At 43.3% G+C, this 19,034-nt stretch overlaps 1 protein-coding gene across 2 annotated transcripts in view; it reads right to left on the bottom strand.

The window, feature by feature from the left end:
* RNF38 (ring finger protein 38) overlaps nt 1-19,034 on the bottom strand; it is a 104,188-nt gene that overhangs the window by 32,389 nt on the left and 52,765 nt on the right. Inside the window, exon 2 of one of the 2 annotated variants that reach the window (XM_044444048.1) lies at nt 3,140-3,208. The exons of the other annotated variant lie outside the window; for it this stretch is intronic. Coding sequence (XP_044299983.1) covers nt 3,140-3,151 — 12 coding nt within the window. The 5' untranslated portion in view covers nt 3,152-3,208. The remainder of the gene's footprint in view (nt 1-3,139; nt 3,209-19,034) is intronic. 2 annotated transcript variants of the gene reach the window in all.

Below are 19,034 nucleotides of genomic sequence, written 5' to 3'. Positions count from 1 at the left end.
TTTGAATATCATATATCTTAACTAAGGGTTGTATCCAACTGAGTCATTCCATTAGTGCAAATAGCATTTCGCTAGCAAAGGGAAGGGCATAAACTATAGAAGAATCCAATTAAAAGTCAACTTTGTGTAAGTGCAGCTGTGAAGCAGCTGTGAATTATGCTCACCCAACCCACTGTGCACAGTACACTTGTGAAACCAGTTGTGGATTAAGTTTGCAACCAGTAGTACAAATGTATTATTATTATTATTTTTATTATTATTATTATTATAACATTTCTATGCCGCCCCTTATACAACAGGGAGATTCCGCAGAGTTCTGCAAGCACTGTTTGAGTTTGTGGAATGACACCACTGAATACTGCCTGAAACATCTGCAATTTAGTTTGCACCTCACACATTTAAACTAATGCATTTAGAATAACTTTCCCATTATCAGTTAGCATTTTACTACCTAGACAATGAGATGAGCAATTGCATTATTCTTAACAATTCTGGCCAGGGTGCATTTGGAATCTGCATCTCATAAGGGCAGGTGTGTGTGTGCCCTTGCTTGCCTGTAATCTGGTGTACAGCTGAACTGTTAAATCCTCAAATTTTTTGTACATAGGCAAGAGAAACGGACACCACGAAGGAAGATCAAAGCACTGCAACCTCAAAAACAGTGCTTGCTGGTACAATTTATGAATCACACTATAGCGGTGCATAAATATCCATTCCCCCCCCCACACACATACACAAACACACACACACAGAGTACTAGAATGTTTGCCTGTAAATATAAAGTCAGACACAGATTTGAGAAATCAAAGTCTACTTTGGGGGAAAATATTAACTAACACCATTTTACAATTATTAAATGAAATGCAAACAAAAACTAGACAGAATTTACATTGGAGTAAAAGTAGCTCTACATATTTATTTATTTTATTTTTACATGCTGCTTACGATTGAGGCGGAAGCAAAAATAATAATAATAATAATAATAATAATAATAATAATAATAATAATAATAATCCATAACTGTTCTGTTACAGAGCAGGCAGGCAAAGTTCAGTCGCTTAGTTATTTTGACCAGCGAGTGTAAACTTGCAAGAGGAATCTGGAGAGATAATTCATGACTTTGCTACAAAAAGGACCAGAAGAGTAATGTTTTAAGGTGACTTCGGGGGGGGGGGGGCGTGTGTGCATGAGCACAATTGAATGGTGTTGTCTATAACCAGCCAAATGCAGGGGATTAGTTTCAGCCTAACTGTGGTAGGATGGAGGGGGGGAGAAGGCAGCTGAGGTGCTGCTATGGTAAGCCCCATCCTGGCAGTACCAGTCTTTTCCCCTCCCTTTCTTCACTCCATAGACCCCTTCCCCAAAGTTGTTTGCACAGTTTTGGAGCTGGAGCTGGCCCATTTCTCTCCACTCTGTGGAAAGTTCTGAGTGGGTGGGGGTGGAGGGGATGAGGAAGATCCAAGTGTTGGAGCCACAGAATTGAGGTCAGAGCTCTTCCCCAGCCTCAGATGTGGGAATGCAAAAAGTCCTATGGCCCTTTATATGCAGTCTAGGGGCTACAGGGATGTTGGGTTGGTCTATTTTTGCAGTCATACTGGCCTACTGAATAAGAGAATCTAAACACTAACAGGATAATACCATTACCAGGGCCAATCAGGAATTTACAAAATAATAGTCAGCAGCCTTTGTGAGATACTTTTCTCAGGTTGGACATTATATTAAACCAAAATAGCTAAAGCAGGGGATTGAGTTGGGGCATGGTAGAAATGACCCTACATGGGCCATGGTGCAATTCATAATAGTGCAATGCGATCACTCTCACAGCTACAGATCATTCTGGGTATTCTCTCTGCTCATGGCTTGTTTGAATTCTGCAGAAGTTGGCTACATGGTAGCTTTCTCACTGTTAATAGTTTTGTATTACTCCAACAAAAATTCAACTTTCTCCAGATACACTTGCACAAGTATAACAATGGTGTATTCTACCTGCTCATGAAACAAAAGTGTGGGAAAGCCAAAATATCTGATGAGATACAGTTCTTGTTTTGGATTGTTTTCACAAGGCACAAAGCCTGCCTCTCAAATAATTTGCTTTTCCCCTAACTGGGTCTGAAACTGTATAACTGAAGAATGGCATGTTGGATCATTTGGAGGAGAGAGATGCAACAACAGACTCTGATGATGTTATGTTCCATGTAATCATCTGGATAAATATGAGTTTAAAAAAGACAAAGTATATATTCATTTATTATCTTTTTATACCACCTCATAGCTGGCAAGGATCTCTGTGCACTTTGCAAACAGAACATTTTAACAATGATAAAATAAACTATTGCAACAAAACTGAATATGTTTGATCTGTAACCTGGTTGTTCCAAATGCTTTTTTTCATAAATGAAGAGACCACCATTTAGTAAATGGTAATTTAAAAAATAGATTAACAAAACAAGCAATCACCTTCAGGTGCAGTTTCCAGCACGTTCCTCATGTCATGGGGTTTTAGCCAACGACTGTGCAAATGGCAAACCTCATGTCATCAATCTCTCCTCTCTCACAACCCCTTGAAAGTGTTGCAGGAGGTAGCCAGTATTATGCATCTACAATTCAACAGCACAGGCCTGGAAGGGAGACTGTTTGGAAATACCAAGCATGTAGCTCTAAGGAGTGCTTCACAAATTATATTGTTCCTGCACACAGATGCAATCCCACACATTCTCCTACATACTAAGAGCTTTCTATGTAGTAAACGTATAAAATACGACATGATCCAGAACACTTTAAAAGAATGGCAGAACACAAATACAAAATGTAAAGTAGGGTTCGAAGAAGGCATACTACAGAAATGCCTAATTATGTGGAGATTGCTAGAACTGTGTAATTCATATGGCCACTGTTTTCAAAAGAGAATAGAGAACATGAGAACAGACACAAACATCATAGAGCTGAAAATAAAGACACCTACAGTTAAGTGCCACCTAATCAAATCATGACTAACTTGTCAAAAATGACCTAGTTTTTATATAAATTTGCAAGGTGTCATTGGGAAAACTGGTAAATATGCAATTAAATTAATTGTATAGTTTTTCCACAGTCCAGACAGACATTGTTAAACAATGTCTTACACTCCTGTCGCACCAACCTTTCTTTCCATTCTTCACTGAATACTTTTTTCCTCTCCCTTCCAATGTTTTCTCTCTGTCCACTCCACCTATTTCAGAAGAACAACATATAAATGCTTTTTGCACTTGTACTAAAATGGCTACTAAAAACACCCAGGAGTACAAATTAACACATATGATGGCTTATTAAATCCCAAGTTCTTTATAAAGATGCTCTTTATGTATGTTAAATTTTTACAGATTGCTTCTCAAAGCACCTAAGAACAGCAGCCACATATTGGAGGGTGTGGAGGGGCAGAGAGAATGGGGAGTTATCGCAGTAATTAAAAGAAAACAGAGAAGATTCGCTGATTTACACACATTCCCACAAAGAATGTCACTGCAGCATGGTCAAGAACCCTTATGGAGTACCATTAGGTAAAACATTTGCAACTACCGTGTATGTATTGTTGAGCAACAGTGAAGAAAACCACTAGAGTGCAATTCAGTAAGAAACCTACGTCAGCTTACTTTTAAATGGCCACTGTGGAGTAATTTTTCTTGCTCCCTTTAAGCCTTTTTTAAAAAATGTTACACATTAGCAATATTGCTTAGTTTGGACAATTTGCAGTATAATGCTTCCAGAAGAAAGAAAGGGATGATGAGTGCGTAACAACTAAGCAATTGGACACTTTAGGCTGAAACATCAGGCATCCCCTTGCTTCTTTCTCTTCTGTCTTCCTGCTCCATTAGAATTTAAATTGTTAAGTTCTACAGAGTAGTGCCCCGTTGTTGCTTATATTGCTCTGTAAAGCACTGTGTACATCGGAGGTACTGTATGAAAATCATGAAAAGAAAGCAATTCTAATTCTCAACAGAAACATGACCAACAATATATCATCAAAGGTTGCTGGGAACTGACTTGGAACACATTCCTATTGCCAGTCAGAGGAGAGAAAACAATGGATATCAACACCCCTCCCTATGGCTATTTGGGATCATTCCTTTTAACAATTCCTTTGTCCTCAAAATGGGGTTCTACATGCAACATGTCACTTTTTTGTGACTCTTTTCTATTGTTTATTTGCTTACTCAGGGCCCCCTCTGGAGACTCTTCCTTGTATCTCTCTCTCCAATCTCAGCACTGGACAGGAAAGTAACACTGAGAGATTTCACAGGCAGTACATCCTAACCAGGACCAGGGACCAGCACCACTACTCCTGGTCAGCATTTCAGCAGGGCAAAGAAGGGAAGAAATGAGGGCAATGGATATCTAAGGGAGATTTTTCCTGCCTAGGGATGATGACCAGCAATTCTACTAGTTGCCTGGATGTTCTACTCCATGCAACGTGACTTCTGAGATAGTCAAGGCAACTCTTCTGCCAATCACAAGAAGAAAGGACCAGTCCATGCCCCCACCCCACCCCAGGGAACACCCAACCACACTATCGCCAATGTTCTCAGAACCTTTTCTGTGCACAGTTGCCACCAACGTCCATGAACCCCACCTCCTCTGCCACTCTCTCTGGCTCTGTGCTCCTCACAAGAAAGTCTTCCATCTATCAGTGGGTAGCAGGCAAACAATGAGAGAAAACCAAGTAACTAATTATCAGTTGATTGTAGGCTAAAACACACAAAGAGGATAATTTAAAAACCTTACAGAATAAGGAAAACACGGAGTTCAATGCAACTTTCTTCCAGGTAAGCGTGCAGCCTAAGGCTATTACAACCTGGTTTAATATACCGAGTTAAGGAGAAAACTATCACACATTGTCAAAGCACAATAGACCACTCTATGTTATTCTTACAGAATTACAAGAGCTACAATGTGGGCAGGAGCATAACCTTAAAAAAGGAACAATGCCACTTTATTTTTGCTTTTGAGCTACAGCAAGTCCAATAAGGAATTTGCTCAAGTAAGTACTTTTAAACAAATGATTTAGAAGTACCAATCATGTACCAACCATCCCAGTCTTTTTAAGGACAAATGGCATTATGGATGCTTCCAGTCAAGCTTTTATTGCACCATCGGCCTTCCTCATTCACAGAATTGTATAAAAAATCCAGACATAACACCTTCCACTTGCAACTTTCCTTTATTTTTCCATCTCTGTGTCAGTTCTGTTTCTTACTATGGAACATCCATTAAGAAATAAAAGATGACACCATTGCACAATGTCTTCCAATTAGTAGCGTACAGAACCATCCCTCTGGAAGCATCTTCCAAGCAGAATTTTTCCACATCACCATTTTGAATATAGTCCAAGCTATCCCAGTCATGTTTGCAATACAGTCTCATGAGAGGACTAGAATTCCATGCATCACTGAAGTGTACACAAGCCATCATCCTGTTCTTCATGGAAGCAACCTCATCTGATTAAGACTTGCAAATAAAATGGGTAAAGCACTTTTTGCATTTCAAGAATAGGCCTTTGTTCCTGATTCTATGGAACATCAACACCAAGCTTCCTTTGGTGTTGCACATTTTTGCTTCCATGGGGTGTGTGTGTGTGGGTGGGGGGGGGATGCTCAAACCCTTGAGAAAATAGTGTCTTACCTTCCACCCCAGAATGACATAATTGATTTAAAAAATTACTTGGAATAAGGCTGTTCAGAGTCTGGGGTAAATATCTTGAAGACTATATACTATACTGGGATCGACACAGCAAGGACCCTTAAATGAAATACAGAATGTATACTAATAGTTTTCAAGAGGGGGAAAAATCGAATCTTGTTTAGCTGTAAGCAACAGACTGCCACTTCTCCATATTAAAAGACTGAATGACACAAGCTCTGATGGAGAAAGCTCTGGAAAGAAGTAATTCATTTTTATCCACCAGCTATCTAAAAAATTAGAACTGGTCCAACACAGCAATGACAACATACTGGATTAAGCACATGCCAGGAAAAGGCAGGTTGTTTACCTGTAACTGTCATTCTTCAAGTGGTCATCCGTGCATTCACACATGGATGAGTGCTGCTCCAGCGTAGTTCCTGTTGCCGGGAAGATTTAAGAGCTTTAATAGTTTTTGGCGGGAACTCTCCCCCCCCCCCTAGTATAAATGGTCAGAGTGCCCACCCTCTCGCCAGTCAGATGAAGACCATCTGTTTGCTCAGGTGGAGCTGGCCGGTATCGATCCATGCTCCATAAAGAGAAACATAGGAACAAATATACATATAGCAAACCCAGTCACTGACACTGAGTAGGACCAGTGGGCAGGTTGTGTGAATGCACGGATGACCACTTGAAGGACAACAGTTACAGGTAAGCAGCCTGCCTTTCTCCACCACGGTCTCAATTTATCACACATATATGGGTGACTAACAAGCTTACCACACCCGGAGGCAGGACGGTGTCATCACCGGAGAACCGTGGATAGGACGGTGTGGCCAAAGGAGCAGTCCTGTCTGGCCTTGACATCTAAGCAGTAATGCTTTGTGAATGTGCAAGGAGTAGACCACATGGACGCTTTGCAAATATCCTGTAGTGGAATGCCTGCATGGAGGGCAGAATATGCAGTGACATCTCGTGTGGAATGTCCTTTTGGAATAAGAGGTAAGTCTGGTTTGGAAAGGCATAGGCCAGTTCAATTGCCTCGACGATCCATTTCCAAAGTCTTTGAGAACTGATGGGAGCTCCCTTGGCATGTTCTGAGTATTTGACAAAAAGCCGTTTGGTTTTCCTGAATGACTCAGTTTGGGATCGATAGAAGGCTAAGCATCTGCGGATGTCCAGGCTATGTAGAGAGCACTCGATCGGGAAGGTGGGTTAAAGGACAGAGGAGAGGTTCACGCATCCCATCATTGCTGATGCTTGTCAGCATCTGCTCGGTGCCTAGGTTGCTGGTAGCATGACATGTTCTGACTTTGGCTTTGGGGTTGTCTTTGGCTGAACTGTTTTTGTCCAGTGGGGTATGGCTGGTGATAGGGTTACTATCGATACTGAGTTCTGCTCCACCTACATCTTGGTTGGGATGGATATTCCATGTGACACACAGTCAGTCGAGACAGTCAGTCGAGACTTTCGAATATATTCCAACTTGTCATCTGTTTTGGCATTGAACAAGCCAGAGCCGTCAAATGGGAAGTTTTCAACTCTTTGTTTTGCCTCTTGCAGTAAGTTGCCTGCTCTCAGCCAGGCATGGCGATGAAGGGCTACGGCACCCATGAAAAGCCCCAGAGTCACAATTGACATGATGTCTCACCATGTTCAGTTGTTGCTTTGAAAGTTGCATTGCCTCCCCAATGAAAATGCAGGCCAGCTCCCTTTGCTGGTCTAGGGGGAATGCAGTGAGAGACTCGATCTTCTCTTCTCTCTGCCATTCAAAATATTGATAACGGGCCATTGTGGTCTCATAATTGGAGATGCGAAGACTGAGTCCCATTGTGGCATAGATCCAGCAAGACATGTCAATCTTGCGACCCTCCTTATCAGCCAGAGTAAAGTGTTCTCTGGATTGTCTGCCCTGCATAGACTCGATGACGATCGAGTTCGGCTGAGGATGTTTCAGCAGGAATGGGATGTCATGTTCTTGAACCTTGTACATCACCTCTAGATGTCTTGATGTGGGATGTGGGTGGTTTGGGAGCTGCCAGGTGATGGTCATCACCTGCCAAAGGGTGGTGGTGATTGGTAAGGTGATGGGTGATGAGTCTTCCATATGAACAATGTCATAAATATTGTCCTGATTAGATGGATATCAATCTCCAGTGATTTAGTCATCCATGCAAGCAGCTCGGAGAAACGACCCTGGGAATCGCCTGGAGAACAGGGAACTTGTGTGGAAATAATGGCATCAGGAGAGGTGGAGATTTGTCAAGAGTCCTCCGAATCCGAGTCGGATTCATACGGTGGACTGGATGAGGACCTGTCAGGAGAAGTTGGTGGACGGGTGAGCGCTGCAGCCAATGTTGATGGGGCATCCCTTGACACTGAATGAGAGGTCGAGTGATGTGGACACATTAGTGGTGCCGGGTAATATTCATATGGCAGGGTAGAAATCCCATGGATAAGGTCGCTCCATATGCTCGGGGTCAAATTCTCTGTAGGGTAATGGTACCTAGTGCCGTGATGGTTGCGGTGCAGAAGGCTGGGGAGGTAAGAGGGACAACGGGCATTGAAGTGCCCTCAGAGAGCCCTCCAGGGATGACTGCCCAGCAGGCGTAGGAGTTGATGATCTCACAGGAAAGCAATTTGGTCCCATCTGGGGAGAAGATTCACAGATCTCTCTGTCAGAAATCGAAGCTCCACCCAAGGGGTCAGAGTGCTTGGGACTGGAATGTGCCGAGGTGGTAATCTGTGGGGGTGATGCTGGAGGTGTCACCTGCATAACTGACTGGCGGTTTGTAGGTTCAGTTGGTACCGAGACAGGTATGGCACTCAGTTCAGAGCGAGGTACTTTTTCCGGCTTCTTGTGCCAATGCTTGGATTTTTCAGGTTTGTCCTTAGGACGTTTCGGTTTTGAGGGTTCCTCAGACCTGACTTGTTTCTTCTTCTCCTTATGTTTACATGGAGGAGAATGGGAAGAACGCTTTCCACTATGCCAGTGGAATTCCCTTCAGATGGATGAGAGAGGATATTTTTCAAAGGCCCAGAGCCATGGAAGAGCCGGTCTCAGCCTGCTTCATGGTGACCAGAGCTTGGTTCCATAGCATTTTACACAGCCGGCTCTCATGGTTTTTGCATGTCTGCCTCATAAACGACTGGCAGTGGCTGCACTTATCAGACCTGTGTCCTTCTCCAAGGCAGAGAAGACACAAAGTATGAGGGTCAATGGGAGACATTTTGGCTCCACACTGGCCGCACTTATGGAAAGCCGCCCGCTGTGCCATCAAGAAGAAAAAAGAGAGGAGATGCATTGAATTGTGATAGATCATAAGAGGTAAAGATGACAGAAGAGTTTTTTTTATTTATTTGGAAGGGGAAGGGGGGGATGTAAAAACAGAGAATAAATGAGGGGTTTGGTAAAGGCAAAAGGTTAGGGTTTAGACAGAGGAGATAGAGAAGTGAAGAAAAAAATTAAGATTTATAGAAGATTTACAGAAGTAACAATTGTAAAAGAGACGAGGAGACAAGCGAAAAAAGGCCTGAGGAATGGCAAACGGCAGTTGCAAGCAGACTGGTGAAAAGGCAGGCACTCCGACCATTTATACTACGGGGGGCACGGAGTTCCCACCAAAAACCGTTAAAACTGTTAAATCTTCCCGGCAACAGGCACTGTGCAGACGCAACACACATATATGTGTGATGCATGGAGACCACGACGAAGAACTGCAAATGTAGCCTGCAATGGCTCTCTTGCACCTATAGTTCTTTCAAACTCCCAAACATCCAACAAACCTAGTTAGGGAACTGACCAAGAAATATATAGCTAAGATAGGACAACCTATGTGCTAACGGGACAGCAAAGGAGATCATCACCCATCTGCCTTTAGAAAGTAAAATCAACACTTGGAAGGACCATCTGCAAAGCTAACTTTCCCACTGGCTAGAGCCAAATTAGCAGTAGACAGTAAAGCAAAATCCCACTTCTCCAAAAAAGAAAACAAGTCCTTTGGAAAGAGGCTTTCCCTCTGCAGGATGCATTCATCAGAAATTACCCACTTGAAGAAGATGCTATAGGTCAAAAGTCTAATAATGGCAAGTGCATGAGCCATACTTTTAACCTAGAAATAAATTATTAAGTTTGGGTACAAGGCTCTCAACAATGCATGAGCCAAAGTAAAGAAGTCAGATGTATTTTTAACTTTTCTTACCAAGTTTTTCCTGGGTTTTACCATTTACAATACTTTGGGAAATGGGGGAGAGGAGTTCCTAAAACTGATGTTACTCTGAGAGCTCCACTGAAACCCACATATCTGAATATTGTTAATGATCTGTAGATGACCAAGTACTGGATACAGCTTGAAAAGGCACACACATAAAAAAGACTGGAGGGAGATCCCTTTGGAGAGAAGTAGGAATTGAGGGATCTGGGGGAAGTATCTGTAATTAGAGCATGCAAGATTTGATGGGAAAGAGGGTGAAGTTCTTCTGATGAGCTGTTTAGCTTTTGTCACAAAGTTGGTTTGTAACTTATATACACTCCAATACTAGGAGTGAATGTATTGGTGCAAAGCAGCAATTGCAATTCCTAGTAGAAAGAGATGAAATGCAAGTTTTGGGGGCTTTTTTTTGAGAAATTATCATGAAAACTGGTAGCTTGAATCTGAGGCAGAGGACTGTGCTTCAGCAACAGCAGTACAAATTCATTCTGCTCATTACTTATGTGGATTCATAGGACTGGCATATCCACAAAAAGGGAGATCTAAATTTATACTGAGAAGGCATTAAATTATGCTCAATGAAACATGTGGTTGTGTGAAGTCACCATTACAATTTCAAATAGTTGATCAGATCCTTAAAACGAATATCCTTCCCTTTGAGACACATCAGCACCACTTGATTTGAACATCTGAAGATCAAGCCAAAGAGCAGAAGGATGCATGTTTCCCCTTGCCAGGATGAACCTCTCCATGCCCCGCATTACTTGCTTAGCACTGCAAAACCAGAATGAACCATCCACATGCCCAGCATTAGTTAACATCATATGGCCAGCTGTCAGCTTCTCCAAATACTTCACTTGCCTCATCCTAAGGCTGCAGCTTTTTAGCTCAACCTAAAGGTTAATCAGTGGTTTTCACAACAAAATGAATATATGCAAATGAATGGTGATTGAATTTTTCTTCTCCAAATGGGTAAAGTAATGCAATCTCAAATGGTGCATGCAGGCAAGACTGGTGACAGATCAAAAGTACTGAAGGGCATCTAACAAGGCGGTGGATAGAAAGAGGGAATTTGTCCAATTTGGCCCACAGACTGAAGGTGTCTCTCAAAGTGATTGCTCTTTCCCTTGATTCTAACAGAAATGTTACATAGTTGGTCCAGGTAAAAAGATAGCAAGCTCGGGCATTGAAACATCACATGTATTCAATTTATATTTTAATTTAATCCAAAAACAAACTAAAGATCATGTATCTTCTATCTTGAACTGAGTCAAACAATTCTGAAACACAAACACATACACACTTAGTTTTGTCTCACTGATTCACTCATTGCACTGAGTCATCAACATCTTTAGTGTACATCCACTACAGCCAGGAAGTTGGTACACAGGTAATCCAAAATGGCATTATTAATCATGATAACCCTGAAAAAATGGGACATTTTATGTAACTATTGAAACATGCAGCACAAAGCATACCTCATAATAGCAGCCAGCACTACAGCAAAGAACAAGCCAAAAATACCAGGGTAGCAGCCTGGCTTTTGCTGGCAGCTGTAACAGAACATGGCATTATCTAATGCTGCTGCCAGTCACCATGGGAACTACAAGCAGCTATATAAGCTCAGGTTGTACAGAAGTTGTACTGGATAGCATATATGAGGGAAGACCAGGAGCTGAGCTGATCTGAGTAGACACTGCTGAATTGTCACAGTAGTAGGAGAAATCCAGGAAAGATTTCCCCTCGATTGAACACCAATCTACGCATGTATATGTTTATTCCCAGGGACTCTTCAAAAGCAATTAATTCATTCAGTAATATTTAAGGCTCCGCCATACATTGGAGGTCCGCCCCCCCCCCCCACAGTCTCCACATTGGCATCCAGTAGTCCACCACAGGGACAGAAGACTGGCCCAGACAGAACTTTGCTCTGGCAGGGTTCTTGCCGCTCCAGCAAGTTCCTCCATTGTGAAAGAGTTGCTGTTTTTTAATTGCTGCCATTGTTATTATGACACTGTATTTATATCCCACCTTTTCCCCTCTTGTGAGGAACACAAGGCTGCTTCCATAGCTCCATCTTATCCTCACAACGGCCCTGTGAAGCAGGCTGGGCTGAGAGTGAGTGACTGGTCCAAAGTCAGCCAATGGCCATGTGGAAACTAGATATTGGAGCTCCCAGGTCTGCAAGTCCAACATTTTAACCACTATACCACAGCTTCTCAACTATTATTAGTACTATCAGCCCAAATTGGTGCCAATTCTCACTTCTGGCTCTACCAAGTTCAGATCCTGAGAATATTTCTTTGTTGTAGCACATAGGCATGTATCCACTGGCATATCTAACATCCATTTTAGCATCATCAAACTTGTATGTTCTTCTCATTTTCAATACTGCACCATTATAAACTGCTTTTTAAGCCTCATCCTATCTCTCTGCTACACACATAAATGAAAACACTATCCCTACCCCAGCTTTTACAGGAGAATGGGGTTTGGCCAACATTAATAAGAAGGGCAATGAATAAACAGAACCCAGAATAAAGGCCTCAATTTTGAAAAGTCCTACACTGTCACAGGCAATTTGAAAACAAAAGTTTTGTTTGCTACATATGAAATGCAAGAGTAATAAAAGGATTTCAGGTGGTGAAGAATAAAAGCTAATAATAAATATTGACATCATTTCCCCTTCTCTGTATCTGCTGAGTATATATCCTGAGGGAAAGGTAAATAATACCTTCTCCCAAGAGAACAGCCCCAAAGAAATTATGTAGCTGATCATAAAATAATGCCTTGCCTCCTCTTTTAAAACCTGATTTTCTATAGCAAAATCTCTGACCAAAATAATAATTTGCACAAAGGAATGCAGAAAGGAGGTTGATAAGACATGAAAAATATAAAGAATTTGAGTGTATACATTGGTAGGTGAGCAAAGCAGCACAGAAAGCCATTTTTAAATGTAAAGTTGTATCTATGGTTTTCAGTTTTGTGTTAGTTTTCAGAGATCACTTTATACTTGCCTACAAAGGAATCCTCAATGCAACAGATTTTCTGAGGCATACAAAGCTGACAGGCACTGGCCAGTCTTGCAGGCCTCAGTGCCACCAGACAAGAACTGAGAATATGCCCTAACACAGCAGTTTCCAAATGGTGTTCTGCGAAACCCCAGGGTTCCACAAAAGCCTTGTACTGTTCCACAAAAAATCTCAAATTTAAAATGGATTTTAAAATGAAACCACACAAGGCCAACTATTCGATTGGCAACAAGCAGCCAACAAGGAAATGCATTGCATCATTTGACTCCTAAGACTCTATTACATAGTTTTGGATAACTGAAAGAATTCATTTGGGATATTACCATACAATCGCTTTATTCATTTGTTATATTTAAAATGCTTTCTCTTTATTTCCAAAGCTACTATGCGATGCCAAGCATTCAGGCAATAGGAGCAGATGAAAGAAGGAAGAACGTTGCGGGTACACAATGTTTAGTAAAAATCAGGGATAGAATTAGGGTTCTGTGGGGGAAAAAAGTTTTCAGAAAGGTTCCATGACCAAAAAAGTTTGGGAACCGCTGCCCTAACATATCCCCTTCACTACCCTACTTTGTTTACATTCCTGAGCAAGACTCTGGGCAGGAAACTGTTTCTCGGAGAAGCTTGTCATCCATTTCTGTATGGATGATCTTGTTGAAGGGCCCACAGTGAGCTTCTAAGGATTTCAGGATTTCCTAGAATACAAGTTGAGAGCTTATGGGTAGGGAAACACTGATTTTCTCTCATCAATATTCAGTGCCTAGGTGGCTTTCCATGCCCTTCTCTCTCATCCAATCAGCCCCTGCTTTGTGTGAAGCAAAAACAATTGCCTCATTTGGGGAGGAAGCTTCCCCCAAGATGTGTCCTTACTGACCTTCAGAAAATGTAGCACAGCACATCTGCTCTGCCTGGATTTTGGTTTGCTTGATTAGTTTGTCTGATCTTTCTTTTTTCAACTGATTTTTTACTTTTGTTTGTGTTTCAACTGCAGCAACCAACTAGAGTTCTGGAGATCCTGCAGACAACATTCTCATTCTCCTCCTCATACCTCATTCTCTTCCGCTTCTCTATCTTATCCTCATAAAAACCACCTTGTGAGGTAGGTTAGGCTGTGTCACCCAGTTAGCTCCATGATTGAGTGAGGATTTAGAACCTGAATCTCCCAGGTTCCCAGTCCAATACTCTAACCACCACGCCACCCCGGCTTACTTTTACAGCCTCCCATTCTTTCCATTTTGTTGTTTTTAGCAAGATAGCCCTTTGAGCCCATCTAGCTAACTTAATTCACAGTTATGAGGATGGGAATGGGAAGACTCATGGACCCAGACCTCTCCTTTTCCCCTCCCCTCTGACCCTACCATCCCAGTCCCTTTTGTCCTCCCCAACTCTTCTAAGCTCAGAAGAGAAGCCACCACAGAACTTTCTGCTGTGGCATAGGGAGTTTCTACCCATGACTTTCCATCCCGAGCTATAACTGTGTCTATGGCCTCTGAGGGAGTGGGGAGGTGGGAAAAAGGATATGATAGACAGATATGCACTAACCCTAACCCCTTCTAGAGTACATAAGCTAGTTCTGTAATTAAAAACAACAACAACAAAGTATATCCATCTTATTATAGAAAAATTGAGCCAGTAACTACATAGCCAGTAAATACATGGGACAGACAGATGCATACACTTTGGGTGCAATTCTACCTATGTAAAAAAAGACTAGCCTTATAAAAAAAATTTGCTTCATTTCTCACCGCAAAGGAACATTACTAAAGGATGTTTTTGCAATTTCTTTGCCTTCCAGAAAGCAATGAAATCTGATTCTTTGACACTGAAAAACCATTTAATTTTTTAAAAAGATATATACAATAGTATTTTCATTTACAGGGCCCAAGTTATTTTATGGGGCAATAACAGTTCACCTTATACTGTGCTGAAATGTCAGAACACTTAAGTCAACTGAAGATACACAGTGCCGGAAGCTACCGTTGTTAGGAGAGAGAAGCTAATTTCCCAAGCCTTATATCACAGGCACTCAAGCAGCCTGCTCTTCCTTTGCAAGATTTAAAAGTGGTACATTAAAAATAACTGTTCCACACACAAAAACACAACATCTACTTGTCAATTTTTTCTTCTTTATCCCATTCTGTAGTTTTAGGAATGATACAACAGGGGAAGAATACAACGCTAAATCCTATCTTATTAGTGGATGCTAAATTGTAAGATTATCTAAATCACAGTAACTGTTCTTCACTGTTCCCTGCCATATAAGTGAATCAAAGCCACATGTTTTAAATACCAAAAGCCTTTAGAGAGTGCTGTTGCTATTTCAGTTTTCAGGTTGTGCTCTACTTCTTTGGAATATCAGCAAAAAATCCTAAATACTTAAACTACAAATCCATATATACATAAATATTACAATTAACTTGTTTGAAATTATTTTTAGTATTATTACATTGCATTTATATTCCACCTTTTTTTGCAAGGAATCCAGGGCTGCTCACATAGTTCTTCTCCACTCCATTTTTGACTTTACAAGAGCTCTGTGAGGTAGGTTAGGCTGAGAGTGAGTGACTGGCCCAAAGCCATCCAGTGAGTTTCATGGCTAAGTGGGGACTAGAATAATTAATTAATTAATTAATTAATTAAAAGCTTTTGTATGCCATCCTATTATACAAGATCTCAGGACAGCCTACTATATTTTAAAAGACAAGAATTTCAATAAATAATAAAACAGAACAAAACAATAAATCACAAATCAAACAGAGCGACTAAATTTAAAAGCTGTTAAATTTTAAAATACTGTTTAAATAAAAAGGTTTTGGATTGGTGCCGAAAAGTGTACAAACTTGGTGCCAGGCGTACCTCTCTGGGGAGTACATTCCAGAGTTCGGGCACCACAGCAGAGCAGGTCCTACTCTGAGTTGATGACCTTTTTACCTCTCTTAGAGAGGGTTCCCGGAGCAGGGCTTAAGGGGCATGAGGGCATATAAAGAAGGAAATGTTCCTTCAGGGCTTTATAGGTCAAAACCAGCACCTTGAATTGGGGCCGGACTTCAACTGGAAACCAGTGAAGCTGGTAGAGGACAGGCGTTATGTGAGAGTAACGGCCGGTCCCCATCAGCAGCCTGGCAGCTCTATTCCATACCAGTTGCAGTATCCGGATCATTTTCAAGGGCAGCCCCATGTAGAGCACGTTGCAGTAATCCAAGTGGGAAGTTACCAGAGCATGTATCATTGTTGCTAGGGAGTGCTCATCCAGGTAAGGACGCAGCTGATGGATCAGTCGAAGTTGTAGGAAAGCACTCCTTGCCACTGCCGCCACCAGGAACTCCAGTGACAGCTCTGGGTCAAGGAGTACTCCCAAGCTGCAGACCCTGTCCTTTAGAGGGAGTGCTACCCTGTCCAGAACTGGGTCAAAATCACCTACATGGAGACCCGCACTGCCCACCAACAGCACTTCCGTCTTATCTGGATTGAGATTCAGTTTACTGGCCCTCATCCAGCCCATTACCTCGGCCAGGCACTGGTTTAGTACAGCCACCGCCTCACCTGGAGCAGATGTAAATGAGAGGCAGAGCTGGGTGTCATCAGGAGACTGATTACTCCGCAGCCCACACCTCCTGATGACCTCTCCCAGCGGTTTCATGTAGATGTTAAATAGCACGGGGGACAAAATAGAGCCTGCAGAACTTCATGGCAAAGCTGCCATGGCGCAGAGCTATAGTCCTCCAGCACCATCATCTGGAATTGGCGGGACACGCAGTGCCTCCTACTCCTAAGTCAGCCAGCCTATCCAGAAGAATACCATGGTCGATGGTATCGAAAGCTGCTGAGAGGTTCAGAAGAACCAACAGGGATGCACTCCCCCTGTCCCTCTCCCTGCACAGGTCATTATACAGGGCGACCAAAGTAGATTCAGTATCATAATTGGGTCTGAAGCCAGACTGAAATGGGTCCAGATAATCAGTTTCATCCAAGAGTGCCTGGAGTTGTCCCGGCACCACCCGCTCTAACACCTTGCCCAAAAACGGAATATTGGCCACCGGTCCAAAGTTGGCGGCCACCTCTGGGTCCAGGGATGCCTTCTTCAGGACAGGCTAGATCACCGCCACCTTCAAGGGGGCTGAGACCCAGCCCTCACTCAGTGAGCCATTAATAACCTCCTGGATCCAGGGGCCAATCCCATAACTGGCCTCCTTAAGTGGCCAGGAAGGGCAAGGGTCAAGAAGACGGGTGATAGGATGTACCATCCCAAGCACCTTGTCCACATCATCAGGCCGCGGTAACTGAAACTCATCCATTAAAGATGGACCAGACGGAGCTCTGGACACTTCCCGTACTGGAACAGTATCAACTGTGGAGTCCAGATTGCAGCGAATCTGGGCGATTTTTTCCTTAAAGTGCTGGGCAAAGTCGTCACGGTGGGCTGCCAGAGGTGCGACCATATCATTTTCCTGGCCAGTGTGTGTTAGGCCTCGCACTATTTGGAAAAGCTCCACTGGCCGGCACTGTGAGGAAGCAATGGAAGTGCCTCTTCGCCGCCCTCACCACCACAGTATAGGCTCGATAATAAGCACGTAAGTGTGTTCGGTCAGATTCATCCCAAGATTTGCGCTCTAACCATCTCCCAGCCTGCAACTCAGGTGTTTACCGTGGTGCTGAGTGGGCTCTGCTAGGTGGGAGAGGATGCTTAGGAGCAATCGTGTCAATTGTCCTGGTCATCTCCCTATTTTATTTATTTATTTATTTATTTTTCAATTTATATCCTGCCTTTTTTCCTACAAAGGGCTCAAGGCAGCTTACATCTCCTCCTCCAACATATCCCCACAACAACCCTGTGAGGTAGGTTGGGCTGGGAGTCTGCGACTGGCCCAAAGTCACCCAGTTGGCTCCATGGCTGAGTGGGGACTAGAACCCAGATCTCCTGAGTCCCAGTCCCATGCTCTTAACCACTACACCACACTGGCTCACATTCCACGGATCAACCAGGACATCAACAGGAGCGTCATCTTTATTAGCTGGAAAATCCTCCAGAGCCCTCAGGAATCCATCTGGATCCATCTTGCTCCGAGGGCAGACCATCTTAACAGGGCCCACACCCTTCCGGAGGGAGGGATCAGCCCCGAGCACAAACCTCACAAGGAAGTGGTCTGACCATGACAAAGGAGATAAGGGCAAGTTTCTCACTTCCAGGCCACCCTCTTCCCACCCCATCGAGAAAACCAGGTCAAGCGTGTGGCCTCTTTCATGGGTTGGGCCAGTGATATGTCGAGACAGCCCCATGGTTGCCATGGAAGCCATGAAGTCCTGAGCTGCCCTGGATAGAAGTGCCTCAGCATGGAAGTTGACCAACATTCAGAACCAACATCCTGGGAGTCCTCAACACCAGGTCTGAGACAATCTCTGTCAGCTCAGGCAGGGAGTCTGCTGGGCAGGAGGGTGCACGATACACCAGCAGCATCCCTAATCTGTCTCGATCGCCCAGCATCAAGAACAACACTCAAGACCTGGCCTCGAAGGGAAAGGAAGCCCTGTGAGGGGAATGTCGGCTCTGTGAATTAATGCAACCCCCCTCCATCCCCCCCCCTGCACATGATCGATGTTGTACCAAGTATCTGGGCAGGCATAATTGCGTGAGGAAGACATCTCCCCCTTCTCCCACCCAGGTCTCAGTAATACATGCCAGGTCAGTCCCTTCATCCAAGATCAAGTCATGAATGAGGGATGTCTTGTTATGGAATGACCTAGCATTCAACAGCAACACCGTCAGGCCCAGGGTGTGGCTGACATTGCTGCCAGGATCCTTCTGGTTGGGAGAGTAACCAGAAGAGGGGACCGGTATCAAACATCGGTCCCTCCTTCTCCTATGCTGGCCAGTTAGACCCCCAATGCCATACCTCCCCCTGCCCATCACCATGCCCTCATACTCCCCAGGTAAAACCATCTCAAGTTAAAACCAAATAAATCACCATTGCTCAACAAAAAAAGGAAAAACGAACCGGAAAGGAAAGGAAAGGAAAGGAAAGGAAAGGAAAGGAAAGGAAAGGAAAGGAAAGGAAAGGAAAGGGCAGGGCAGGGCAGGGCAGGGCAGGGCAGGGCAGGGCAGGGCAGGGCAGAGTCTCTGGCCCAGCCCAATCCCTTGCAG

The sequence above is a fragment of the Varanus komodoensis genome, unplaced genomic scaffold, assembly GCF_004798865.1.
Source record: "Varanus komodoensis strain SLA01 unplaced genomic scaffold, ASM479886v1 scaffold43, whole genome shotgun sequence".
Lineage (NCBI taxonomy): Eukaryota > Metazoa > Chordata > Lepidosauria > Squamata > Varanidae > Varanus > Varanus komodoensis.
Note: the sequence above shows the minus strand (reverse complement) of the source record. Positions and strands in the feature narration are given on the sequence as shown.